Source organism: Dryobates pubescens, chromosome 2 (assembly GCF_014839835.1).
Source record: "Dryobates pubescens isolate bDryPub1 chromosome 2, bDryPub1.pri, whole genome shotgun sequence".
In the NCBI taxonomy this organism is placed as follows: Eukaryota; Metazoa; Chordata; class Aves; order Piciformes; family Picidae; genus Dryobates; species Dryobates pubescens.
The window spans coordinates 53,667,814-53,695,424 of record NC_071613.1 but is presented as its reverse complement, the minus strand read 5'-3'; the positions used below and the strand labels follow the sequence as shown (position 1 = coordinate 53,695,424).

General features: G+C 49.9%; 1 protein-coding gene across 1 annotated transcript; it reads right to left on the bottom strand.

Annotated features, from left to right (window-relative positions):
• Positions 1–18: 18 nt before the first annotated feature.
• ORC4 (origin recognition complex subunit 4) lies at positions 19–27,611 on the bottom strand. The gene is made up of 14 exons (XM_054177737.1): positions 27,516–27,611; positions 25,529–25,597; positions 23,154–23,230; positions 20,373–20,463; positions 17,619–17,694; positions 17,138–17,223; positions 14,548–14,596; positions 12,303–12,454; positions 10,814–10,987; positions 10,372–10,458; positions 6,664–6,772; positions 4,021–4,116; positions 3,840–3,907; positions 19–575 (listed from the first exon to the last, which is right to left on the bottom strand). Exons 2-14 carry the CDS (start codon positions 25,583–25,585, stop codon positions 387–389), a joined length of 1,311 nt encoding a protein of 436 aa, XP_054033712.1. The 5' UTR covers positions 25,586–25,597; positions 27,516–27,611; the 3' UTR covers positions 19–386.

Here is a 27,611-nt window from a genome sequence, read left to right as displayed (position 1 = left end):
TGACCAGCTGCAGTTGGTTGTGATGGAAGGTTTAATGGAGTCAATTCTGTGTCAAGTCAGCTTTGAGAAGAAAAAGTACACAAAGGAGACATAGTAGGGATGGGTCTGGGTGTGAGTGTGCAGTGCTGGTGGCCAGCCAAGGCTGAGGGGCCCCAGAGCTGGCTTCTGCACGGTGGAAATCAGTCACACTCAGTCACATTATGGCCACCAGGAGATGACAGCAGTAGAGTTGTCCTTAAAAGCCAACAAAGTCAATCACCACAGCCAGCTTCTTCCCAAGGTGCATTTACCTGCAGCCCCTGCTGTGGGCAAACGTCCCAGCTGCTGGAGCTGGCAGAGACCCCAGCAGTGCGCTGTCAAAAGGGACACTGCAAGCTGCAGAGAGCTCAGAGCCAGCTGAGGGAAGAGGCTGCCCACTGCTTGATGTCTGTGGGGCAGTTGGGGTAGAGCTGCAGAGCATCCATGATCTGGTTGTTGTCCAGCAGCAGCCTCATCAGCAGGTACTCCTTCTGAGCGCGCAGCGTCGGCCTCTCGATGGGCTTGACCAGCTCCAGCTGCAGCAGGTGCTCAAAGGCCTGCCAGGGAGACCAACAATCAGGGCAAGGAAGAGCAGGGCTGTGCTGCTATCCAAGGAGGCCTGGGCAGGCTGGAGAAGCAGGGCCAAGAGGAACCTCAGGAAGTTCAGTAAGGACAGGTGTAGGGGACTGCATCTGGGGAGGCACCAGCACAGGCTGGAGGCTGTCCTGCTGCAGAGCAGTTCTATGGAGAAAGACCTCAGAATCATGGAATCCACCAGGTTGGAAGAGACCTCCAAGATCATCCAGTCCAGCCTATCCCCAGCCCTATCCAATCAACCAGACCACGGCACTAAGTGCCTCTTAGTGCCTCAGCCAGGCTCTTCTTGAAGATCTCCAGGGACAGCAACTCCTCCCTGGGCAGCACATCCCAATGGCCAATCTCTCCCTCTGTGAAGGACTTCCTAACATCCAGCCTGAACCTCCCCTGGCACAACTTGAGACTGTGTCCTCTTGTTCTGGTGCTGGTTGCCTGGGAGAAGAGACCAACCCCCACCTGGCTACAACCTCCCTTCAGGGAGCTGGAGAGAGCAAGAAGGTCTGCCCTGAGCCTCCTCTTCTCCAGGCTAAGGAGCCCCAGCTCCCTCAGCCTCTCCTCACAGGGCTGTGCTCCAGACCCCTCCCCAGCTTTGTTGCCCTTCTCTGGACACCTTCCAGCAACTCAACATCTCTCTTGAATTGAGAGGCCCAGAACTGAACACAGTACTCAAGGTATGGCCTAACCAGTGCTGAGTACAGGGGCAGAATAACCTCCCTTGTCCTTGGAGTCCTAGTGGACAGCAAGGTCTCTATGGGACAGCAATGAGAGCCAATGGTGTCCTGGGGTGCAACAAGCAAAGTGTGTCCAGTAGGTCTAGGGAGGTTCTCCTCCCCCTCTGCCCTGGTGAGACCACACCTGGAATACTGTGTCCAGTTTTGGGCTCCCCAAGTCAAGAGAGACAGAGATCTACTGGAGAGTCCAACAGAGGCTATGAGGATGATGAAGGAACTGGAACATCTTTGCTATGAGGAAAGACTGAGAGCCCTGGGGCTGTTTTAGTCTGGAGAAGAGAAGGCTGAGAGGGGATCTGATCAATGTCTATAAATATCTGAGGGGTGGGTGTCAGGATGAAGGGGCCAGGCTCTGTTTGGTGGTCCCCAGTGACAGGGCAAGGACCAGCAACAGGTACAAGCTGGAACACAGGAGGTTCCACCTCAACATGAGGAGGCACTTCTCTATGGTGAGGGTGCTGGAGCCCTGGAGCAGGCTGCCCTGAGAGGTTGTGGTCTCCTCTGGAAAGATTCCAAAGCTGCCTGGGTGTGTTCCTGTGGGACCTGGCTGAGGTGACCCTGCTCTGGCAGGGAGGTTGGAGTGGATGATCTCCAGAGGTCCCTTCCACTCCCTACCATTCTGATGTGATGGTTCCAGGCTGTGCTCATTCTGAGTGACAGAACCCTGTGCTGTGTGATCCCAACCAACACTGCAGGGCACCTCTGCTTTAACTTTGCTTTTGCTCTTACACACTGTCTGGAACCTGGTGTGGGTGGCACTGACTGGGAATGGCTTTGTTGTTCAGGGACACAATCTGGGATCTCCCATTCCCAGCACACAGCACCAGGGGAGGATTTCCAGCGTAGGTGCAACTGAGTGACGTTGGATCAAACCCCAGGGCTGCTCAGCTTAAGAGCTGAAAGGGTAGAAGATGCTTTGGCCACTGCACTGCTGGGCCTTGGGTTAGCTTTGTGAGCTGGAAACATCACACCTGTGTGAGCAGCTGCTCCACAGCAGGGTTGTGCCCTAACCCCAGCTCCCTGGGCAGAGCCTGGCCAAATGACATCAGAGGAGTGACAGCTCACCAGCCTGTGGTTGGCTGAGGCAAACCCAGCCATGCTGGACTGCAAAGCCATTCCAGGTACCAGTCAGACCCACTGGGATTGGATTAAGGGGAGCAGGTTTTTGATGTGGAAAGATCATAGAAAGGCTTGAGTTGGAAGGGACCTTAAAGGTCATTCAATTCCACCCCCCTGCCATGGGCAGGGACACCTCCCACTAGAGCAGCTTGCTCAAGGCCCCATCCAGCCTGGTCTTCAGCACTTCCAGGGATGAGGTGTCCACAGCCTCCCTGGGCAACCTGTTCAGTGTCTCCCTACCCCCACTGGAAAGAATTTCTTCCTAATGTCCAGTCCAAACCCACCCTGCTCCAGTTCCTAAGCATTCCCCCTTGCCCCTCCCCGGCTCTCCTGTAGCCCCTCAGGTACTGGGAGGCTGCTCTAAGGTGTCCCTGGAGCCTTCCCTTCTACAGGCTGAATAGACCCAGCTCTCTCAGCCTGCCTTTGTAGGAGAGGTGCTCCAGCCCTGCTGTCTTTGTGGTGACCTCTGAACCCTCTCCAACAGATCAAGTTACATTTTGGGAGACCTCACTTCTAACCAGGAGTGAATGAGCAAGCTCAAGACACCTACACAAAGGTCTCCTTTGGAAGCCATCTCTGACTCCCAGTCCTGAGTCATTAAGCTCACCTGAAGGAGATTCCTTGTGGTGGCTGAAAGCTCACAGATTAATCTCTCTGCACCTGAATTTTAAAGGCATAGCCTAAAACACCTCTGGTGTGCACCTCTCCTGTGAGGACAGGCTGAGGGAGTTGGGGCTGGTCAGTCTGGAGGAGAGAAGGCTCCGAGGTGACCTCATTGTGGCCTTCCAGGATCTGAAGGGGGCTACAAGAAGGCTGGGGAGGGACTGCTCAGGATCTCAGGTAGTGACAGGACTAGGGGGAATGGAATGAAGCTGGAGGTGGGGAGATTCAGGCTGGAGGTGAGGAGGAAGTTCTTCCCCATGAGAGTGGTGAAGCCCTGGAATGGGTTGTCCAGGGAGGTGGTTGTGGCCCCAGCCCTGGAGGTGTTTAAGCCCAGGCTGGATGAGGCTCTGTCCAGCCTGATCTAGTGTGGGGTGTCCCTGCTCATGGCAGGGGGGTTGGAACTAGATGATCCTTGTGGTCCCTTCCAACCCTGACTGATACTATGAAAACCACCACATTGCTCCTCCTGGCTCTAAACTCTCCCACTGTGACTATTTCCAGCTTGTCCCAGCCTGGAGCTCCTCCAGGCTCTGCCCAGAGCCACTCCCCTGGGTGCCTGCTCCCAGAGCAGAGGGCTCCCCCTGCCCTGAAGCACTTGGCCTTGGTGCTGGGGCTGCCTGTGGCTGCTCAGAGCTGTGCACGAAGGGGAAAGATGCCCACAAAGCCAACAAGTACATCACTTGGGATTAAAGAGCTGCCCTTCAGCCTCACCTTCATGACAACTGGCTTCTCAAAGTTGTTCATGCAGTGTGCCTTCCTCTGGATGAACTTCTGGAATTCTGCATCAGTAATGAGAGGGGAAGGGGAAAACAGAACAACAACCAACAAAGTTATTTGGGGGGGGGAAGGAAATGATTTGGTGACTGTGAGGTTCAGGCATTTCTCCTCTCACCATTGTAAACCATCTGGAAGTTAAAGGGCTCTCCTTCATAAACCTCATTCAGGTGTTTCATGGCTATTATTAGGCAGATTTCCAGGACAGACAAACCTAGAGGGAAAGACAAGAGCTCTATAAATATTCCTCTGAAGCACCAGCAGCTTAGGTACCGTTTGTGCTCCTCTCTCTTTCTGTGCTGGAGGTCTCCCAGGCCTCACCTATTTGTGCTGTCTGTCCTCCAACAGGAGAAGCATTCCCAGCTTTGGATCATCTGGCCAAGAGAGGGTTTGCTTTCCAGATGTTTGAAGCAAGAATGCCAAGAAATGGGCTGCTTCCATCAAAGAAAAGGAACTTCAGTCCCATGAACATCACTGCTGATGGCACAAGGTGGCCCAGGACCTTCAGCAGCACCAGGGCAACGTCCCTGTGACTACATCTTGTCATGACAGGAGCCTGAGGAGGTTGCTCACTCTTCAGAGCTAAAGATGTGGCACAGGGAGTGAGCTCCCTGGTGTTAGGGAGGCTTTAGGAATCACAAACCAACCCCTGTGTGCTCTGGGAGCCCTAAGGAAGCAGTGGGCTTCCCTGACAGGGTTGTCAAGCCCTGGAGCAGGCTGCCCAGGGAAGTGGTTGGAATCACCACCCCTAGAGGGGTTTCAAAGCTGTGGTGCTGAGGGCCATGGCTTAGTGCTGGACTCTGTGGTGCTAATGGTTGGACTGGAGGATCTGCAAGGTCATTTCCAGCCTAACCATTCTCTCACTTGTGCTGAGCAGGGCAGCAGCTCCTCCTGTGCCTGTGTCCAGGCTTCTCCATTTCCTCTGTTGCACAGCTCCCCAGCTGCTCCTCAGAGCACACTGCAGGCTAGTGCTCAGAGCATCCCAGCTGGGGAGAGCCTGGAGCAGGTGAAGCACAACCCAAACAGGAGTGAGGGCAGCACCACCAGCAGCTCCCTCAGACACAGGTAAGCACAAGCTGCAGCTCTGAGAGCAGAGAGCTCAAGCACAGCCTCACATTTTCTGCAGCCCCAGGCACAAACCAGAGCCATTCTCCTAAGGTTTATTTCAGCAGCTCCCAGCCAAAGTGCCTGCAGTGTCCTCCAGCTCCCAGCACTGGCAGGAGGAGGTCAGCATCTCCCTTTCCTCCACCACTCACACCAGGTGGAGCATGGAATCGTCTTGGTGGGAAAAGACCTCCAAGATCAGAGTCCAACCACCAAGCCAACAGCCCCCTGGCCATGACACCATCTCCACCTGATTTCTGAGCACTGAAGTGCTGTCCAGGCTGGTTTTGTCACCTAGCCTGATTCCTTCAGCCCAGCTGCTGGGGCTTTCCCTGGCTGGCACTGCAGGGCCACACAAGCTGTCTGTGAGCCTGCATCCCTCTGCAGCAGGAGTCAGCTCCAGTGTTGTGTGGTCCCTGTCTGGTTGGCTTGGCAGTGTTGTAGCCACAAGGGAGCAGACTTCTCAGGTGGATGTGTTCCCTGCACAGCTCCTGCCAGCAGGGGACACAGCCCTGTCCAGCACCTCTCAGAGGCTGCTCCTGGCTTGGCTGGCTGGCTGCTTCTGGGGGTTAAAAACTGCCTGCTGGCTGGGCTCAGAGTTGTGGTGAGTAAAGGTAAGTGCATTTGGTGGCTGGTCACCAGTGGTGTCCCCCAGGGCTCAGTGCTGGGACCAGGTCTCTTTAATGCCCTCATCAGTGATCTGGATGAGGGGATTGAGAGACCCCCAGTAAGTCTGCAGATGATGCTAAATTGGGTGGCAGTGTTGAGCTGCTGGAGGGAAGGAAGGCTCTGCAGAGGTATCTGCCTGGGCTGGATCCATGGGCTGAGGCCAAGGGGATGAGGTTCAACAAGGCCAAGTGCTGGGTCCTGCAGGCTTGGGGCAGAGTGGCTGGAAACACCCTGGTAGAGAAGGACCTGGGGGTGCTGGTTGACAGCAGTTCAAGATGAGCCAGGGGGTGCCCAGGTGGCCAAGAAGGCCACCAGCAGCCTGGCTTGGATCAGCAGTGGCGTGGCCAGCAGGAGTAGGGAAGTGATTGTGTTCCTGCACTGGGCACTGGTGAGGCTGCAGCTTGAGTACTGCCTTCAGTTTGGGGCTCCTCACTCAAGAGGGACATTGAGGGCTGGAGTGGGTCCAGAGAAGGGCAACAAAGCTGGGGAAGGGCCTGGAGAACAGGGCTGGGGAGGAGCAGCTGAGGGAGCTGGGGTTGCTTAGTGCAGAGAAGGGGAGGCTGAAAGGAGACCTCATTGCTCTCTACAGCTCCCTGAAAGGAGGTGGGAGCCAGGTGGGGGTTGGGCTCTTCTGCCTAGTAGGATGTGATGGAATGAGAGGAAATGGCCTGGAATTGCAGCAGAGGAGGTGTAGGTTGGAGATGAGGAACAATCTCTTTGCTGCAGGAGTGCTCAGGCACTGGCACAGGGTGCCCAGGGAGGTGGTGGAGGCACCACTCCTGGAGCTGTTGAAGAAACCTGTGGCCCTGGCACCGTGGGATGTGGTTTCATGGCCATGGTGGTGTTGGATTGATGCTGGACTCAATGGTCTAAGAGGGCTCTTCCAAGCCCACCAATCCTGTGATGCTACAGCAGGAGGGTTTCAGGGAGGAGCCTGCCAGCTTCCATTCTCCTGGGAAACACTCAGTGGGGAAGAGGCAAGCTTTACCATGTACAATGTTTGCTTTTGAGTCGGCTCTGTAGTGCTTGCTTGCCTCCTGGAGGTCTGCTGGAGTGACAAGTGGGTGGTGCACAGTGACCTTACACACAGCCAGCATCTGGGAAGAAAGCAGGAGATGGTTTTTGATGTCAGCACTCAGTAGCAGGCGCTTTTTGAACTTGGAGATTGGCACTCAGAACAAGGCATTGCCCCCTGGAAACATGAAGGAGCAAACCCTGCACACACACAGCAGGCTCACACTGAAACCCTTGGAAAGAGCTGGTAGCTGCAGCCACATGTGGCCAGCAAGGCTCTCCCAGACTTCAAAGCCTCCTGACTAGGAGGCAGCCGCTCCCTAACTTGGTATTGGTGTCACTGGCTTAGTACCTTTCAGTGGCTGCTGCAAGAATGACTTGCAGCTAGTGCAAAGGGCCTGTGTGCACAGGGCTGCAGCACAGCCCTGGCACCAGGAGAGGCACCACTCAGCACACAGAGCACCTTCAGAGCCTGGCTGGCAACAATCTGCAACTGCTTGTCCCCCAGAGTGAGTCTGGCAGCAGTGTCAGTTAATGAAGCACAGGGTGAGCTGGCTTCTGAAGCTGTTGACTGGCACACAGCAGCAGGCACACCACTTGCTTGCTCTCCAGGGCTGTAAGTGTCAGCCTTCTAAACACTTTGTACTTCAATGTGCATCAGCTGAGGAAAGTAAGAAGGGTTTTGGTGATCACCTCCTACTTCTGCAGGTCTGTGTGATGAGAAACTGTTCATGCCTGCTTGTTTTCACCAAGGTCTCTCACTGAGAACATGCAGTGCTAGCTCCCACCAGGCTTCTCCAGGCTTCCTTCTCCCCTTAGATGTCCAAAGGCTACAGGATTGTTCAGACTTCCAAAGGTAAGGAATGAGTTAAGGTTTTTGGGTACAGTCAGTAGAGGTGAGAGGTTGACCTTCTGGAAAGCAGCTCTGTGGAGAAGGGCCTGGGAGTGCTGGTGGACAGGAAGTTCAGCATAAGCCAGCACTGTGCCCTCATGGCCAAGAAGGCAAACAGTCTCCTGGGGAACACATTCAGAAGATTGGGAGCAGCAGGTCAAGAGAAGTCCTCCTCCTCCTCTCCTGTGACCTAGTGAGGCCACATCTGGAGTCCTGGGTCCAGTTCTGGGCTCCCCAGTTTAAGAGAGACAGGGAACTGCTGGACAGAGTCCAACAGAAGCTCTGAAGATGCTGAGGGGCCTGGAGCATCTCTGAGGAGGAAAGGCTGAGAGCCCTGGGGCTTGAAGAGCAGCCTGAGAGAGGATCTGAGCAATGCTCAGCAAGAGCTACAGGGCTCATGGGGGGCAAGAGGCTGGGGCCAGACTCTTGTCAGTGGTGCCCAGGGGCAGGACAAGGAGCAATGGGCACAAACTGGAACCCAGGAGGTTCTACCTGGAGGAACTTCTTTGGTGTGAGGGTGCTGGAGGCCTGGAGCAGGCTGCTCAGAGGGGTTGTGGAGTCTCCTTCTCTGGAGGCATTCCAAAGCCAGCTGGCCATTGTGCTGCTGGGCAAGCTGCTGTGGGTGCCCTGCTTTAGCAGGGGGTTGGACTGGGTGATCTCCAGAGGTCCCTCCCAACCCTCACCATGCTGGGATTCTGTGAGAAAATCAGAACTTGCTGCAGACAACCATTAAGAGCTTCAGCCTCAGCTCTGGCTCCCCTTGAAGCTCCTGGAGAGGCTAGTCAGATGGCCATCAGCTCTTTTCTGGCATTCATTCAGGCCACCCAGACAGCACTGGGTGCCCTTAAACTAGAAGTAATCTGCAGTCTTGTAACAAACTCAGGCAAACAGAGGGCTTCCAAACAAAGAAGTGTTTCAGAATTAGGGCAGGAAGGCTGTGATCTACTTTCCAGAGTGGCTGAAGACCCGGTGGTGGGAAAAGCTGTCAGCACTGGAGTCTAGGAACAGCCCACCAGGGAGCAGAGGGCTCCCATCAGAATAGTGGCAGAGGATAAGCTGGCACATTCAGTGGGCTTTCACACTGCCACAAGCACACAGCTATTTTGAGATGGTTCAATAAGTGTTACTTAACTTCTGTAATGAGTGTTCACACTGACTCTTGGTAAAAAGGCAGATGAAAAGAGTCCCAGCAGGAGAGCCTGAGCACGTGCTAAGCTTTGGCTCATTTGTTGTGAGAGAAGGAAGTTCACCATCAGCATTACCTCCTACTCACTGAGCACAGAACTCTTCTCTCAGACTTAACAAGGAGGCAGCAGTCTCATTTTTCCCCACCCAGTGAGGATGACTTCCTTCCTTTCCCCTCCCTGAGAGAACTGGGAAAGGTTGAAGCTACCAAGTAATGCTCTGAAAGCTTCCTCAGGCCCTCCCTGCCAGACAATGTGATCATTTGGCTGATCAGAATTAACTTCCAGCTCCCTCTTTCTAGGGATTAGTAGCCTCAAGCTTCCAGCTGGATTCAAAAGCTTATGATCACATTTCCTGGACTAGTGTCACAGTAATGGATGAATTCAGGGCAGCATCTGGGCTACCTGGACTGCTCCAACAGTTCTGGAAAACAAAGTGGTGCCTAATCATACAGTTCAGGAAGTGATTTTTTTCCCTCTCATACTCTGCAGAAGAAATTAGAACTGATAAAAGAAAACACAAGCATTCTCTCTGGGTGAGTAACAAGAGTGGAGGGATATGGGAATGCTCACCCAGTCCAGAAATGCAAGAGTCTGAGCCCAGGAGAACTGAGGAAGAGCAGCAGTTTAGGAAGGAGTGGAAAGAGGGATGGCAACAGTACACTTTTTTAGCTCTGAGTGGCAGTTATTCCAAATGCAACCTCTGTCAGAAGGGCACAAAGCTACCCTGGGAGTTACTTAAGAGTAGCTCCAGACACAGGCCAGGAAGACAGCCAAACCCCAAGAGGGTGAGGAGGAGGAGCAAGTGGAGAGTGTATGAATACAGCAAGAGGCCATAGCAAACAAAGTGGTACAAACTGTCTAGATCTTTGAAGAAGACATTGATGAAGTGAAGCTGGTTTAGTACAGTGAGAGATCAGAGTGATGGAATGGCACAGGCTAGGAGGGGCCTCAGACATCAGCTACTCTAACTGCTCTGCCATGGGCAGGGACAGCTCTCAACTAGACTGCTGCTCAAGGCCTCATCCAACCTGGCCTTGACCATCCCCAGGGAGGAGGCATCCACAGCCTCCCTGGGCAGCCTGTTCCAGAGTCTCACCACCCTTGGACTGAAGAGCTCCTTCCTCAGATCCAGTCTAACCCTACTCTCCCTCAGCTTCAAACCATTCCCCCTTGTCCTGTCTCTAGACACCCTCATGCAAAGTCCCTCTGCAGCCTTCCTGTAGGATCCCTTCAGCTACTGGAAGGCAGCTCTAAGATTCCCCTGGAGTCTTCTTTCCTCCAGGCTGAACACCCCCAGCTCCCTCAGCCTATCCTCACAGCAGAGGTGCTCCAGCCCTTGGATCATCTTTGTGGCCCTCCTCTGGTCTCACTCCAGCAGCTCTGTGTCCTTCTTACAATCCTCACAACAGAGCTGCTACAGAAATGGGAGCTACACCAACACATGAAATCAAGCCTGTAAGAAACCAGTGCTGTGAAGAGCCTGATGAACAAAAAGATGCCTCAAAGTAAAGCTCTGGCAACTGGCTTGAAAAGCAGTGCAACCCAGAAGTGTTTAAGGCTACCTGGAGTCTAGGAGATGTTATAGCCACATCCAAACACCTACCAGCAGCAAGTGAAGCGAGCGCAGATCTTTAGTGTGGTGAAAAAGGTTCTGCAGCACATCCTGCACAATTTTATCCTCTGCTAGACTCTGGGGGGGCAGAAAAATAATAAATAAGGGATGTTTTAATCACCTCAGCAAACCATTTGATGCCTACCTGAAGACAGAAGTCAGCTCACTTTAAGGAAGAGCTCAGCTCAGGCTCGACCACACGATTGTTCATCTCTAACCTTTTTGGGTCACCTTTGGGACACTTCCAGTTCTTACAGGCTTCCAATTTTATGCCCAGGCTTCAGGAAGCAAAGAGCTCTTCCATCACAATTTATTCCACACCTAACTCAAGCAGCAACAGGCAGCACTCCTCTTAGGGAAAGGATTTCCACTTCCACCACCCCCCCCAAAATAAAGCAAACCAACAAAGCCAAGTCTGAACAGCTTTACATACCTGAATGTGGTTATTCCATTTGTGTGCAAAGGAGTCATCAGGAAATGGAGCAGGGAGAGAAAGCTGCTCCTTGAATATCTTCAGGTATTGTTTGAAATCAAAGGAATTCAGCAAATAGATCTGTCTGTGGGAGAACCTTGATTTCACTCTCTTCTCCAAGAGCTCCAGGATATCCTTGGGGGACAAAAAAAAAGCCCAAAGAAGAAGTCAGAGCAGTAGTTTAAAAAGCAGATGTGTTGGGTGTGTTCTTTGCTGCAGTGAAAGCAGCACGAGGAAACAAAGGAAACTGTGTGTAAGGAAGAGAATTACTAACTACTCAGGCTTAAAATGTCCTAACCAGCCCTTTGCTAGGGATTCTAAGGGATGTGCCTTGCAAAGCCTGAGGAGGAGCCATTCCTCCCCAGCTGCATCACTGAGTTGCTAGGAAACCCAGCAGAGCAGCTCCACAGATGATGTCAAGACTTCAGTGACTTCAACCTGTGCTGCTCCACAGGTTGGCAGCTGTCAGTTCAAGGGCATCATGAGACTGGAAGAATCCAGCTTAAAAAAGAAAGAGACAGCCCCAAAACCTTCCAGGCCAATTATTTACCTTCTGGGCTCGTCACACAGAACTGAGCAAGCCTGCCATCAAGTTGTGGAAGATGATAGAAGCTTACTGCTCTGAGAGCCCAGAACATGCTGTGGGATTCATCCACTTAGAGCAACTTGTCCCAGTTTCATGGGACAGAACAATCTCTGGGACAAAATGATGACACTCCTAGATGGTAGGAATGTTGGGTGAGTCTTTTTGAATTGTAAGGGTTTGTCACATCTTGGTGGTTTGAGTTGCACTAAAAAAACCCAATAATGCCCCAAACAACCCCAAACCTCATCCAACCTGGCCTTCAACACTTCCAGGCAAGGAGCATCTATAACCTCCCTGGGCAACCTGGTCCAGCACCTCACCACCCTCACTCTAAAGACTTTCTTGCCCAATCTCTAGTCTAAATCACTTCTTCCAGCTTCAGCCTGTTCCCCTCTTCTCCTGCCACTGCAAGCCCCTGTAAAAAGTCCCTCCCCAGCTCTCCTGTAGCCCCCTACAGGTACTGGAAGGCTGCTCTCAGGTCACTCTGGAGCCTTCTCTTCTCCAGGCTGAACAGCCCCACCTCTCTCAGCCTGTCCCCAGAGAGGAGATTCTCCAGCCCTCTGATCAACTTTTGTGGCCTCTTCTGGACTCACTCCAACAGTTCCATGTCCTTCTTGTGCTGGGGGAAGCAGACCTGGACAGAGCACTCCAGGTAGGGTCTTCTTGCTCCTCCTAGCAGTAAAATTGAAGTCTCTGCAGATTTTTGGTCCTCTCAGTTCCTCTCCCAGTTGAGAAGTGAGAAGAGCAGTTAACTCAGAAAAGGCTCTCAGTAGATTAAGTAAGGTTCCAGGAGAAGAAAAGAATGCCCCAAGCAAGAACAAAGTCTTTCAATCAGCTGAAGACTTTGAGAGAACAGCTCCTTACCTGCCTACACGTGAGTCCAACCACTGTGACTGGAGTCTGTGCTGACTGGGACACATCAAAGAGGTTGTAGAGCAGTGTCTGGTTCTTGTGATGGACAAAGAGGTCAAACTCATCCAGCACAAACAGGACAGGACAGCTGCTGGCTCGATCTCCTGAGGTGGCAGATTTACAGGTTAGGGTGGGAACATCACCCTCAGCCTTCCAAGCCCTCCCATGTTCCCCTTTTCACTGGTCACAGATTTGTTTTAGCTTGCCTCTAAGGCAGCTCAGAGGGCCCCTCACTCCAAGAAGGACAATGAGGTGCTGGATGGATTGTGTCCAGAGAAGGGCAACAAAGCTGGTGAAGGGTCATAAGACTTGTGAGGAGCAGCTGAGGGAACTGGACTTGTTCAGCCTGGAGAAGAGGAGGCTGAGGGGAGACCTTCTGGCTCCCTATAGCTCCCTGAAAGGAGGGTGGAGCCAGGGTGAGGTCATTTTCTTCTCCCAAGGAACAAGTTACAGGACAAGAGAAAATGGCCTCAAGATGCACCAGGGAAGCTTTAGCTTGGACATTAAGAGCAATTTCTTCCCCACATGGTTGTCAGGGCCTGGAACAGGCTGCCCAGGGCAGTGGTGGAGTCCCCATCCCCAGAGGGCTTTCAAAGCCATGTAGGGACCTGGCTTAGTGGTGACCTGGCAGCGCTGGGTTAATGGTTGGACTCTATGATTTTAAAGGTCTTCTCCAGCTCCAAAATGATTCTGTGATTCCACAAGCACTGCTACAACAGTCAATATTGAAATGGGTAAGCTTGTGTAGAACTCTGCCAAGCTTCATTTCTGGTTGCAGAGGCAGGCAGCTTTCTATGGCCAATGCTTACTCACAACCCCAGCATTTTCAATGGCTTGTAGCTGGATACAAATCTCTTCCTCACAGCTGACCAGCACCTGCCAGGCTTTACAGCATCAGTTATGGAAGGCACATTTTGGTTAGTTTGATGTATTATTATTGTGTATTTTGATCAATGTTTTTTGTAGCCATGACACATTCTTCTCCCTGTTGATCAATAGCTACAGGGTGAAGGGAAAGAGGTTGGGCCAGACTCTTATCAGTGGTGCCCAGTAACAGGACAAGGGGCAACAGGCATAAACTGGAACCCAGAAGGTTCCTCCTTCAGATGAGGAGAAACTTCTTTGGTGTGAGGGTGCTGGAGCCTTGGGGCAGGCTGCCCAGATAGGCTGTGCAGTCTCTTTCCCTGGAGAGATTCCAAATCTGCCTGGACTTGGTGATCATGGTGTGTGTGGCCCTGCTTTAGCACAGGGGTTAGACTGGATCACCTTCAGAGGTCCCTCCCAACACCCCCCATACCAGCACTCTGGGGTTCTTGGGGTAGATTTCTCCACAGCACTTGTACAAGTAGATGAGGAATGGAATGGAATGGAATGGAATGGAATGGAATGGAATGGAATGGAATGGAATGGAATGGAATGGAATGGAATGGAACGGAATGGGCCGGGCCAGGTTGGAAGAGACCTTCAAGATCATCGTGTCCAACCTATCATCCAACACCACCTAAACAACTAACCCATGGCACCAAGCACCCCATCAAGTCTCCTCCTGAACACCTCCAGTGATGGTGACTCCACCACCTCCCTGGGCAGCCCATTCCAATGGGCAATCACTCTCTCTGTATAGAACTTCTTCCTAACCTCCAGCCTAAACATCCCCTGGCACAGCTGGAGACTGTGTTCTCTTGTTCTGGTGCTGCTTGCCTGGGAGAAGAGACCAACCTCTGCCTGTCTACAACCTCCCTTCAGGTAGTTGTAGACAGCAAGAAGGTCTCCCCTGAGTCTCCTCTTCTCCAGGCTAAGCAACCCCAGCTCCCTCAGCCTCTCCTCACAGGGCTTGTGTGCCAAACCCCTCACCAACTTTGTTGCCCTTCTCTGGACACCTTCCAGCAGGTCAAAATCCTTCCTAACCTGAGGGGCCCAGAACTGGACACAGGACTCGAGGTGTGGCCTAACCAGTGCAGTGTACAGGGGCAGAATGACCTCCCTGCTCCTGCTGGCCACACTGTTCCTGATGCAGGCCAGGATGCCATTGGCCCTCTTGGCTGCCTGGGCACACTGCAGGCTCATGTTCAGCCTACCATCAACCAGCACCCCCAGGTCCCTCTCTGCCTGGCCACTGACTCACAGCCATGCTGAGTTTTCAGCCCCAGGACAAGGACACAGGCAGGGTTTCAGAGCAGAGGCTCCATGTGCTTACCTTTCCTTAAAGCTTCAAGAAGGAATGCAAGATTTTCAGCAAAACTGCCCTAGACAGGAGAGAAAAAAGAAGCCTCCCAACAACTTTTCAATGACTTTTCAGAAGGATGTAAGTCCATCCAGCTCAGGTGTGTAATGAAGGCCATCTCCTCCTAGACTCCTGCTTTCAAACCCACTTTTTTTCCCAGTCTGAAAACCCCAAATTGCCTCAGGGGAAAAAAAAAAGCCAAGCAAGAATGGCTGAGAAGAATGCCTGCACTCCAAGGAGCCCTGTCTTTCCTTAAATAACTTTGCACCACTCCTCCTCCATCTCCACACCTGCCAAACCTGCCAGCTCAAGTGATCCACTGGGAATGATCAGTGTGCAGTTTCATTTGCAACCTTATTACATAGATGCAAGCATCAAACATTCATAGAATTAGCAAATGGTTTGGGTGGGAAGGGGCCTGTAAAGGTCATCCAGTCCACCCCCCCCCTGCAGTCAGGAGGGACATCCCCAACTACAGCAGGTTGCTCAGAGCCACAAACAAACTGACCTGTGATGGTTCCATGGGATGGGGCATCTTTCACCTCTCTGGGCAACCTGGGACAGAGTCTGAAGACCCTCAGCATTAAAAATTTCCTTGTTTCTTTCTAGTTTGAATTTCCTTCTTAGTAGATAAACCACCACTCCTTGTTCTGTCACAGCAGGGGCATCTACCACCTTGCTGGGCAACCTGGCAGAAAACAACTGACTCCTGTGACCATCCTTCTTCCATTGCATTCCCTGAAGCACTCAAGTTGTGAGGTGGGAAGTAAGCACAACTGAAGACCTCAAGCAAGGCAGAAAATTCAATTTACTCTGTGAAAGCAAATTGTGGAAGCTAAGAAGGGAGAAGCTTCTATGGAGAGAAGGATGGACATACTGCTGAAAATCACTTTTTTCCATGCCTGTGTGCAACTAAAGCAATGAAGATGGCTGAGAGTTTGAGGCAGTGCTCCACAATAACTTACTAGGGATAACTACAGGGGAAATAAGCATATCCAGGTTTGCCTCCAGCACTTTTGGTAGCAATACTATGGGCTTTGAAAGGTTGGTGTAGTTGTCTGGTGAAAAGGACAACTCATTCAGGCAGCCAGACTGAAACTAAATGCTTGCTGTTTCCTTGTATTACTGCAGCTGGATTTGGGGGAATTGTAGCTCACCACCAGAAAAGGTTTTCCATTCTCTGTGTCCAAAATCATTTGGGCTAAGTAAGGAAACCAAAGCACAGCTTAAGCAGGAAGGGTTTCCAGAAGATAGACAAATAAAGCCCAGTAACTGCACTCTAAACTTCATCTTGTTTTCCACACTGCCCCCAACCTAGTCCTCTGGTTTCTCTCCACTGAAGTAGCAACAGCTCATTTCTGCAGCTTTCCAGATGCAACTGATGAAAATAAACCCCATCCATGAAGGTTTCACCTTTCTTGGATCAGTATCACAGGTGGCTCACAACTATGTGAACTCTGCCAATTCCCAAGGCCCTGCCTGGGAGCAAAGGAGATGATGCTCAGCAGGACCTTTCACCACAGCAGGAGGTGGCCTCCTGAGAATGCTCACAAATAACAGGTAAGAAGCCAAACTTATTTCATGCTCAGGTGAGCATAATTTCATCTGAAGCACTGCAGTGATGCTCTTTGTTATTGACTTGATTACTAATGAAAATGAGTTTAGCATCTTTGGGGAAAGGTCAATAGAAACACATAGTTCAGGAGAAACTCTATGGCAGGTGAGAGCTCTAGGAGGCCTGGATGGATCTTCTTAGGAACTACTCAAAGACAGCTTTTTGGCTGGTTAACTTTGTCTTGAAATGTTAAAGCTGATGTTTCCAAAACAGTCCAAATAAAGTCTCCTTGGAATGCTTAATGTTTGTTTTGAAGGTAGCAAGGTGGGGTTAGACTCTGTATCCAAATGATGGGACAAGAGGACACAGCCTCAGCTTGTGCCAGGGAAGGTTTAGGCTGGGCATGAGGAACAATTTCTTCACTGAAAGGGTTATTCTTCACTGCAGGAGGCTGCCCAGGGCAGTGGTGGAGTCCCCATCCTCCCTGGAAGGACTGAATAGCTGCAGAGATGTGGTGCTGAGGGACATGGTGTAGTGGTGACCTGGCAGTGCTGGGTTAATGGTTGGACTCTATGATCTTAAAGGTCTTTTCCAACCTAAATGACTCTGACTCTACAATTTAGAGGCTCGAAGTAAATGTCAAGGGAGCCTTCCCATCCTCCCCCTTCTGTAAGGTAGAGATGATGTCTTTTACAGGAGTCTCAGGATGCATTATTAATACTGCTCAACCAGGAAAAGCTCAGGTTCAGCACTTGTGCAGAACACAAGCTGGGGGTGTCTGTAAACCAGGGTCCTCCCAGGGAAATGCTGACACAGTTCATTAGCACCATCAATTATTCAATACTTTAAAGGAGAAAGCTTTGAGAAGACTAAGCCAGCCCCTCACAGTTTTGCTAGCAAACTCTCAAAGCCCTTTCAGTCTCAGGGAGCTGCCTTCTCTCAAGCTAGTTTCCTAGGCAAGGATTTTTGAGGGAGATAAGGAAGGAGTGTAATAAAGTTGGTACTTACAAAAACTTTATCCCCCACCACATTTTCCAGCTGCAACTGTCTGGTGATCTCCTTCAGGGCAATTTTATCATTAGTCTGCAGGAGCCCTGGAAGAAAATGATTGTTCATGAAGAAGAGGCAGTTCTCTTTCACTCCTAGAAGCTGTGCCTAGAGCCACTGGAAACCAATCCAGAAGCTTCTCTCCATTTCCAGCCTTTTCAAAGATTAATTTGAGTCAGGAATTTTCCATAGGTAATGAATTACCTCAAACCATTCATTCATAACAGCACTGATTTTCACCATTCTGATGTCATTAGAAGCACAAAAGCTCTTTTTATACGGAGAGACACAAAGGAAAGGAGGGAAGTTGGAGCTCAGGGACCAAGGTGTCTGCAATCAAGGCTGGGTTGCAACTGTTGCAACCAAACTTTTCCTTCAGTGCAAGTGATACACAGCAACTAAAAATGTGACCCTAGCATTTGAGCACTGCTGGTTTACTTGCCATTCAGATGAACTTCCAACAGGTTCTCTTGGACTTGTTTCATTTCCTTGAGGTCTTTCAAGGCATGGTTTAATAACTAGGAGGGGGGAAAAAAAAGTAATTGCTTTATAAGCTGAATGTATTAAGAGTAAGAAAAGTCTATAAATGGCTATGAAAGAGGTAACAGTACATGCAGTTTGTACATGCAGCTTCATCAGGCAACATTGGGTTTGGGGTGCTTTCAAGACTAAAACCCCTACACTGCTAACTGTGCATTCCCCAACATGACTGTAGCAGTTTTCTTTGATCATTCTGATGAATAAGAAGGGAAAGAAGTAGAGAAATAACTCCAGTACTTCACTCACTTACTTGTGAGGTAGTATCTAGGGTATCTGCCTTTAAAAGAAGCTTGAAGAGTTTGAGCTGCTAAGAAAATTTGTCTCTTGAGTGAGCACAGTGTTTGATTTCACTGCTTCATTAAATGCTGGAGAAGAAAACTCTTGGCTTTAACCATGTTAGTTCTATTTTTGTTGTTGTTAATTTAGGAAGCAGGAGACAAAATAAAAGTGCACAGAATTACAGCTACTACTGCTCCTAAAACTCAAGGGTCCCAAAGTTACAGTCCATCAAGAATCTGTGCTTGGTAACAGTTGTAGGGAACTTGTAATGAAACATGTAGGGCGGTTTGGGGTTTGTTTGGTTTGAGATTCTGGGGGGGTTTATTGTGGGGTGGGGTTGGGGGAGGTGGGGGAAGGGGGTGTTTGGATTTTTGGTTGTTTGGGGTTTTTTTTGCTAAGTTAGATCAACTTAAGGAGTGGAGAATTGGCCTGTTCACGTTCTGGCCCAGAAGGGCAGTCGCATCCTAGGTTGCACCAAAAGCAGCATGGCCAGCACCAAGAGAGGTGATTCTGCCCCTTCACTCTGGTGAGACCTCACCTGCTGTGCTGCATCCAGCTCTGGTGCCCTCAAAACAAGAAGAACATGGACTTGACAGGGTCCAGAGGAGAGCCACAAAGATGATGAGAGGGTTGGAACACCTCTGCTGCGAGGACAGGTTGAGGGAGCTGAGGCTGTTCAGCCTGGAGAAGAGACAACTCCAAGGAGCAGCCTTCCAGTACCTGAACGGAGCCTACAAGAAAGCTGGAGTGGGACTGTTTACAAAGGCCTGCAGTGATAGCACAAGGGACAGTGGGTTTAAATTAGCATGAAGTTCCTAGGTGGAGTAATCCTTATTTGCCACTGGTTTCTCAACCCCTTCCTCAGCACCACTCCATAGCATTCTAGCACTTACCCTTCTTGTGAAGCACCACGAGTGACAGAAGGTAACAACAGAGACTGGTTTTGAAATGGAAATCAAGAGAGCTATCAACACACTGGCACCTGACTCGAGTCAGCTCCAGCATGGGTAGGTTTACCATCTATTCATTGTTACTTCTATTCACCTGTACCTGAAAGCTGGAAGGCTTCTTGCTTGGGCACTTGAGAAGAATCCTGAAGTCATTTCTGAGTATCTTTTCCATCTTAAATACTTTTTGCAGCTGACCTATTTATCACATGTTATATTCACAGGAACATAAAACCCCCTTAAGTCTGTGCATAATAACTAGAAAATGAAACACTGGGGTTAATGTCATCCCTTGACATGCCTCAGCTGAAAAGCCTTTAAAATACAAAGGCTACACTTGTAAACTGCAACTACCACACAATATTCTACCTCCTACCATTTAGGTAATGATATAGAATCAAAGAATCATTTTGGTTGGAAAAGACCTTTGAGATCATGAAGTCCAACCATTAAATGTGTTCTGTCACAGCTTTAAAACAGGATTAAGGTACATTCTCCACATAAACAGCTATGTAGAAATTTAACCCTTTGTCTACTCCTTTTAGGTCTTTTTCAGTCATCTTCCCAGTGGAGGCCCAAAAGCAATGGAAAGGTAGCTTGTAAAGAGTAAGCAAAACATGGCTCTAATTGCAAAGATAACTCCCCTGTGGCAAGAACCATTAGGGAATGGTAACAGGAGAAGTGCTTAAAGGAGGAAGAATCTATGATGTAGGCAGATCACTGAATGACAAATTCAAGTTCATCATCTAGATCAACCCCTCTGCAGTCAGCAGGGACATCTGCAACTAGAGCAGGTTGTTCAGAGCCCCAAGCAGCCTGACCTGCAACGGTTCCAGGGATGGAGCATCTCCCACCTCTCTGGGCAACCTGGGACAGGGTCCACCCTCAGGGGAAAACATTTCTTCCTTGTAGCTCACCTAAATCTCCCTCTTTCAGTTCAAACCATCACCTCTTGTCCTGTCACAACAGGCCCCAATAAAAACCCTGTCCCCAGCTTTCTTAGCAACCTCTTCAAGCCCTGAAAGGCCACCAGAAGGTCTCCCTGGAGCCTTCTATTCTCCAGGCTGAACCACCTTAACTCTCTCTGCCTGTCCTCACAGCAGAGGGCTTGCAACCCTTGGATCGTTGTTGTGGCTTCCTCTGGAGCTATTCCAGATGTCTATGTCCTTGTGCTGAGAACTGCAGCACCGGACACAGCACCATAGGTGAGGTCTCACCAGCATGGAGGGCAGAATCACCAGGAGAGGCAGAATCACACACAACTCAGAGAAGGCTTTGAAAATTATATGCAAACAATTACAACTCCCTCTTTAAAAGCAGGGAGGGAGGGAGGGAAATCCTGCTGTAAAAGCTGCTGGGGCTTCAGGGAGGCTCTTTCTGTCCCTGATGCTTAATTTGCCCTTGCATAAACTTTTAATAGATGTTTATACCGCAGTCTTTCCTGAGCCTCGGGGTCCAATAATGAGGACAGAATTACTTTCGCCGTGGATTGTAGTTCGTTTCAGCAGTTCCAGCAGGTTTCTGTGTTGACAACAGCAAGAGGTTAACAACTTCAGACACCACTCACTGAAGCTATGGAAAATTCAAAGAATCTTAAGAACATAAGAGAGAATTCGCCACGCTTCAACTTGCTCTCAGAGCCAACACTCAGGGCGAGCAAAGCACAACGAAGGACGAAAAGCTGAGTGCTCAGATCTCTTAAAATGCTTTAAAATACCAGAACATGCAGAACTTTGGAGTGTCGCTAATTTATCAAGTTCCACAGCTCCCCACTGTGCACAAACAGACTTCAGTAAGTGTTTCTGAAGAGGGGGGGAAAAATAGAATAGAATTAACCAGGTTGGAAAAGGCCTTCGAGATCATCGAGTCCAACCGATCATCCAACACCATCTAATGGCACCAAGAGCCTCAGCCAGTCTCCTCTTGAACACCTCCAGTGATGGGGACTCCACCACCTCCCTGGGCAGCACATTCCAATGGTCAATCTCTCTTGCTGGGAAGAACTTTCTCCTCACCTCCAGCCTAAACTTCCCCTGGTGCAGCTTCAGACTGTGTCCTCTTGTCCTGGTGCTGGTTGCCTGGGAGAAGAAACCAACTCCCACCTGGCTACAACCTCCCTTCAGGTAGTTGTAGAGAGCAAGGTCTCCTCTGAGCCTCCTCTTCTCCAAGCTGAGCAACCCCAGCTCCCTCAGCCTCTCCTCACAGGGCTGTGCTCCAGACCCTTCCCCAACTTTGTTGCCCTTTTCTGGACACCTTCCAGCATCTCAACATCCTTCCTAAACTGAGGAGCCCAGAACTGGACACAGGACTCAAGGTGCGGCCTAACCAGTGCTGAGCACAGGGCAGAATGACCTCCCTGCTCCTGCTGGCCACACTGTTCCTGATCCAGGCTAGGATGCCATTGGCCTTCTTGGCCACCTGGCCACACTGCTGGCTCCTGTTCAGCCTACTATCAACCAGTACCCCCAGGTCCCTCTCTGCCTGGCTGCTCTCCAGCCACTCTGACCCCAGCCTGTAGCTCTGCATGGGGTTGTTGTGGCCAATGTGTAGAACCCTGCACTTGGATGTGTTCAATCTCATGCCCTTGGACTCTGCCCATCTGTCCAGGTCCCTCTGCAGAGCCTCTCTACCCTCTAACAGATCCACACCTGCCTCCAGCTTGGTGTCATCTGCAAATTTACTGATGATGGACTCAATCCCCTCGTCCAGATAGTTGCTTTGTATTACTCTGCTGCAGCTCATGGAAAAGGCAACTTGGCAAAAGAAGAGGCAAAGAACACCTGGACACCAGGTAAAGGTCATTACCTAGTGAAATCTGTTCAGTCAGAGAATCTTGCCCAAACTGATTATATGCTAAAGTTTAGGCATCCAAAGCCTGTGCATAGCAACCCTGAACTTCCAAGGTCCTATTCTGTTGCCAGCTAAAAGAACAAACAACTGTGAATTATCTTCAGGTAGACTTGCCACCTGCTATCCCATTTAAAGTCCTTATAGAAACTACTGACACTCCAAATTCCCAATTGCTTTAGAAGGCATAAATTTAATTTGCTGCCTTTTTTGCCTTTTGGAGTATTGACATCATGCAGTTGCTGCTTAAGCAGTGACAGTCATCGTGGAACAGCTGTAGCTATGGTTTTGTTCACTATTTGAGAGCTAACTATAGCCAAGAGAGGAAGGGGTGGGGGAAAGGGGGGAGAAGAGGGAAGGGGAGGGAGGGGGGAAAAGAGAGGAGGGGGTGTAGGGGAGAAAAGGGGAGGAGAGGGGGGGAAAAGGAGGGGAGGGGAAGAGGTGGGGAGAAGGGAGGGAGGGGGAAAAGGGTGGAGAGGAAGTTAATCATGTTTTCTCTCCTGTATAGTTCACCAAGAGTGGCAGATTAAGCAGCAGACAGTCTAAAGTGTTTTCCAGACTTCCAGCCTGAAGAAGAGAGGCTTGGTTTGTGGCACACTAAGGTCATGGAAACACATTTTCCCCCAGCAGCAGCAATAAGCATGGCTACGTGAGCTTTGCCTGTGTATCACACTACATTTTATTCATAACAGCAATGCTGTTTTCCTTCCTAAAAGCTCACATCAGGTGATTCAACCTGCACAAACTCACTCCTGGAATACTGGATTGTTTAACACAACTTCATTGGATAGATGTTTGTTACATGAAGAATTTGACCCTCGGCTTTAAAAGGACTAATAATAGAACCTATTGTCACAGTAGGTCCCTCCTTCCTAACTCTAACTTCTGCAGCTGCATGACCCCAAAAAGCAGCTTTTAAACATTAATCTCTGCTACAGGAAACATGCTGCTGTCAGCCAAGGTTTCAGGCTTCCTTTTAACACAGCCCCAAATACACAGGAGAAAATCTGAGGGAGAAACAAAGACGCACAGTAAGAGAACTGCATTTTGGCTTCATCAGGTCATTGAACACAGACTTAGAATATGCACTGAAAGTATCATTCAGGATCAGAAAACCCTGCTCTGGGATCTACAGATTGGAACTAAGAGAAAGAAATCCAGAACTCAAAAGCCTGACAAAACAGCAAGCAGCAGCTGTATAAAACCCCTTAACATCTGAGACCAATGATTGTGGGAAGCTTTGAGCTGAGAGTTGTTTCAAGCTGTGTAACTGAGAAAAGGAAACAGCAGACAATTCTAATTGTGCCTGATTTTCTACTGTGCTGGAAGTAGAAATTGCTTACAGTTTGAGTCTCCTCACCCACCTGTATTGATGCTCAATCCCAAAGAGCTTTCCAGTAGCATAATGACAACGGAATCTCTCACGCAGGATTTTTTGCACCTAGGGATATGACAAGAGGACAGAAAGAATGAGCGGTGCTTTGAGCACCAGAACACAGCCATAATGCAGCACCAGGAAAAGAGGTTCCTTTCTGGGAGTAGCAAGCACTGTGTAACACATAAGCACTGTAACACATATGCCATCAGATTGGGTCTTCCAAGTACAAATGAAGTTGCAATGGACAGAATGTTTAGAATCACCAAAGTGTCAGGGTTGGAAGGCACCTCAAGGATCATCTAGTTCCAACCACTGTGCCATGGGCAGGGACTCTTTGCACTAGATCAGGTTGCCCAGAGCCACATCCAGCCTGGCCTTCAAAACCTCCAGGGCTGAGGCTTCCACCACCTCCCTGGGCAACCTGTTCCAGTGGCTCACCACCCTCATGGGGAAGAATTTCTTCCTAGTCTCTAATCTAAATTTCTCCTCCTCTAGCTTGAATCCATTCCCCTCCAAGTCTTATCACTCCCTGACACCCTTAAAAGCCAGGAGGGGGTTGGTCTCTTCTCCCAGACAACCTGTGACAGAACAAGAGCTCACAGTCTCAAGCTGTGCCAGGGGAGGTTTAGGCTCAAGGTGAGGAAGAAATTCTTCCCAGCAAGAGAGACTGGCCACTGGAATGTGCTGCCCAGGGAGGTGTTGGAGTCACCATCCCTGGAGGTGTTTACAAAGAGACTGGCTGAGGCACTTGGTGCCATGGTTTAGTTGATTAGATGGTGTTGGGTGATAGATTGGACTCAATGATCCTGAAGGTCTTTTCCAACCTGGTTAATTCTGTAATTCAGATCATTCTCTTAATCTGAGTTGGCTCATCTCCCCACATGGTTTTTCTCTGCATTCTTCAGTTGTACCTCTGTCTTGGTTTTGCCAAGACAGAAGCATAGACCTCCATGGGCTGCAGGTCATTAGCAGCTTGAAGTCAGCCAGGATAGCTCATTGGAGTTGGATACAGGTGAATCCCAACCCACAAATGCCACAGTATAAAGGGGGAAGTTTGCTGAGGAGAGTGGTTTCTTCTGCTTGAGCTCCTCTTCCTGCTCTCAAGGACTGCTGTGTCTCCATGGTATAACTTTACATAGGCTTTGCTATCAGTTTGGCCAATTTATTAAATCAGTTTTCACTCCACAGGTCTCCTCTCCTTTTCCCTATCCCAGTCTCTGCTGGAGAGGGGTCACTAAGCTATAGAGCAACTGCTGGAGTTTAGCCTGAGATATGAGATAGACACAGCCAACCTCTTAACTAAAATCCTTTCAACTTTCACCTGGATCCTTAAGAAATCATGGGAAAAATCAGTGCTGCATCCCAGGTAAGCCTATAGTGAGGCAATATTGTACCACAAAGGTTTTGTGGTTCCTCTCACCTTGGGTAGCAGTTACTGGGTCATGCCTGTTTGGGCTGATCAGACACTGTTCTGAGGTGCATTGCTAACAGCCTGTTAGTGCCTTGAAGATGTCTTTTAATGTTTGGCTAATTTATAATGGAATCATCACCATCAGTTCTCAGTGGGTTTGGTTTAAATATAGATACCTGTGGATGCACCTCTGTGAAGATCTGCTCAGCCAATTCAAATAATGGCTAGAAGAGCAGCTAATCTATTTTGCTGCCAGTTCCACTCTATGAAAGGAATCATTGTTTTCAGTGTGAGCTGTACTTGTCTGTTTCATTTTCCCCACTTATTTTTCCTTCTACTAAATTCTTACTGATTTGACCTCCAGCTTTGTTCTCTGATAACGAACAGCATTGTCTGTCCACAAGTGAAAAGCTTTCCCTTCTCTAAGGGGATTTTGCAGCTAAATGAAGGAAATGTATTAAAGTGTAAGAAACTAACTAGAGGGAATTTACCACAAGATGCATCACAATTTCTAGGTAGCCATTTTGAGCAAACAAGAGTAAAAAACCTAAAATACATCTGAGCACTGCTTTGGCAGCTGCTGTCCTGCCTCACCTGGGCTGTTAAAACACAGTCACCTAGGTTCTGATTCACCCTTCAAAGGGGAAGAGGAAAAAGTCTGTTAGACAAAAATAGATGCATGCAAATCTGTTGCCACAAATGGCTGTAAAAGTGCAAGACCATCCTTTTACTATTTTTACTAAGGCTCCAAAAAGTAGGTCATTGTAAGCAGGAAAACATCTGGTGAGAAGATAAAATAAATACAGAACGTACTAAAAAAAAACCACCCCCAAACATTTACAGCCCAAGACTGCATCAAGTTCCTCTACATGACTTTGGAACTGGTCTAGTTAAACCCTGCAGGATGGAAAAGTTTAATTACTGAAAGCCAGCTAGTAGATATTACTAACCTGTGAAATGCATTCTGCGCTGGCGCCACTGCTCTCCTTCGCCTTGCGTTTACTCATTGCAGTTTTTACCTTCAATTAAGAAAGAGAATAGAAAATTACCCAGAGTAACATGGCCTTCCAAGTAAGTTTAGTAAGCTCCATTCAGTACAGCAAGCAGGAGAGTTGCTTGTGCACAAGGAATTAAGTTGTAATGAGTGCTGTTTCTTAGCTGATCGAGAGGAATAGAATAGCATAGCATAGCATAGAATAAAATAAACCAGGTTGAAAGAGACCTGCAAGATCATCGAGTCCAACCTATCACCCAACACCATCTAGTCAACTAAACCATGGCACCAAGCACCCCACCAAGTCTCTTCCTAAACACCTCCAGTGATGGTGACTCCACCACCTCCCTGGGCAGCACATTCCAATGGCCAATCTCTCTTGCTGGGAAGAACTTCTTCCTAACATCCAGCCTAAACCTCCCCCGGTGCAGCTTGAGACTGTGTCCTCTTGTTCTGCTGCTGGTTGCCTGGGAGAAGAGACCAACCCCCACCTGGCTACAACCTCCCTTCAGGTAGTTGTAGGCAGCAAGAAGGTCTCCCCTGAGCCTCCTCTTCTCCAGGCTAAACAACCCCAGCTCCCTCAGCCTCTCTTCATAGGGCTTGTGCTCCAAACCCCTCCCCAGCTTTGTTACCCTTAGTAAAATATTTCAAGTTCTTTTCTGACTAGGTGAAGTCCCCTCTCACATACAACTTCTGAACAGCAGAATGGTGTTTTAATGGTGTCTAAGATCATTTGCAACAGTTTAAGGTAGTTTGAAATTTGTTTCTGCAGCTGGAACAAGCTACTGCAACATGGTAACTAACGCCAAGGATTAGGCTTTAATAGGAACAACTGGCAATCCCCGTTTGTGCTGCTGCAGCTTTGGACGTGCAGCCCGAGGAGAAGGCAATCCTCCTTTGTGCGAGCAGAAAGCTTCACAGGCTATTTGTTCTGATTTCGGCAGGCTCGTTTCCCTCCTCTCAGGGTTTTGCTGCTGTTGTAAGCCAGCATCGCTCGGTGCCCTGGCACAGAAGGCGTGCCTGCAAAGGATGGGGCTGGCTGCTCAAAAACGCAGTAGTTGCTATGGCAGCAGATGCCAAAGGTTGCGAGGCATGAGAACACAAAGCTAGAGAAGCCGGAGCCATTGGATTATTGAAAGTGAAGTGCAATTGAATCGTGGAGTGGCTTGGGTTGGAAGAGACTGGATGGGCACTTAGTGCCATGGTTTAGTTGATTAGAGGGTGAGGGGCGATAGGTTGGACTCGACGATCTCAAAGGTCTTTTCCAAATTGGTTTGGTCTATTCTATTCTATTCTATTCTATTCTATTCTATTCTATTCTATTCGGAAGGACCTTAAAGATCATCCAGTTCCAGATCCTTGCCACGACACCCTCCAGTAGACTAGGAAGTCCCAAACCCCATCCAGCCTGACCTGGAACGGTTCCAGGGATGGAGCATCTACAGCTTCTCTGGGCAACCATCCCAGTGCCCCACAGACCCGGCGGAAAAAATATTCTTCCTTCTCTCTAGTCTAAATCTCCCTCTTTCGGTTTCAATCCATCGCCCTTATCCTGTCGCAAGAAGCTGAAAAGATTAACAAGCCAAACAGAGCATCTACCGGACGACGAGCCTGCCCTTCCCCGTTGTGTTATCCGCGGCTCGGTAAGTTACACCGCAGCCACTCTGCCGCCCATAGCCGCCACATCCAACCGAGTCGCATCCCGATCCCGTTCTGCGTGCACTCTCCGAGGGAGGCGCCGCTCCCGCCTCACCCCAGATCGCCACTGAGACCTCCCGCTGTAGCGGCTCAGAGACGCTGCAGCGAGGCAGCACTCCCCCGTCACAAGCCGAGACGGCGAGTGATGGGGCTGGGGAGCCGCATCCCCCCGCTTCCCGGCACCCTCCGTAGCGAGAGGTGCGGGCTGAGGCGCCCCATTCCCTTCCCGCCCGCCGCTCCCTCACCTGAGGCAGCGGCGGCCGCCGATCGCGTGCCCGCCCCGCCGCCGCGCTCCCGGCAGCCCGCGCGCCGCCCGCCCCGCCTTCCCACGTGACCTCCTC

Coding starts and splice junctions, on each gene's coding strand:
- ORC4 (XM_054177737.1), bottom strand. CDS start 25,585: ATGAGTAAACGCAAGGCGAAGGAGAGCAGTGGCGCCAGCGCAGAATGC. Junction 20,464..23,153: donor GGGATTGAGCATCAATACAG/GTGGGTGAGGAG, acceptor TTGTCAACACAG/AAACCTGCTGGAACTGCTGA. Junction 6,773..10,371: donor GCTCGCTTCACTTGCTGCTG/GTAGGTGTTTGG, acceptor CTTTCTTCCCAG/ATGCTGGCTGTGTGTAAGGT.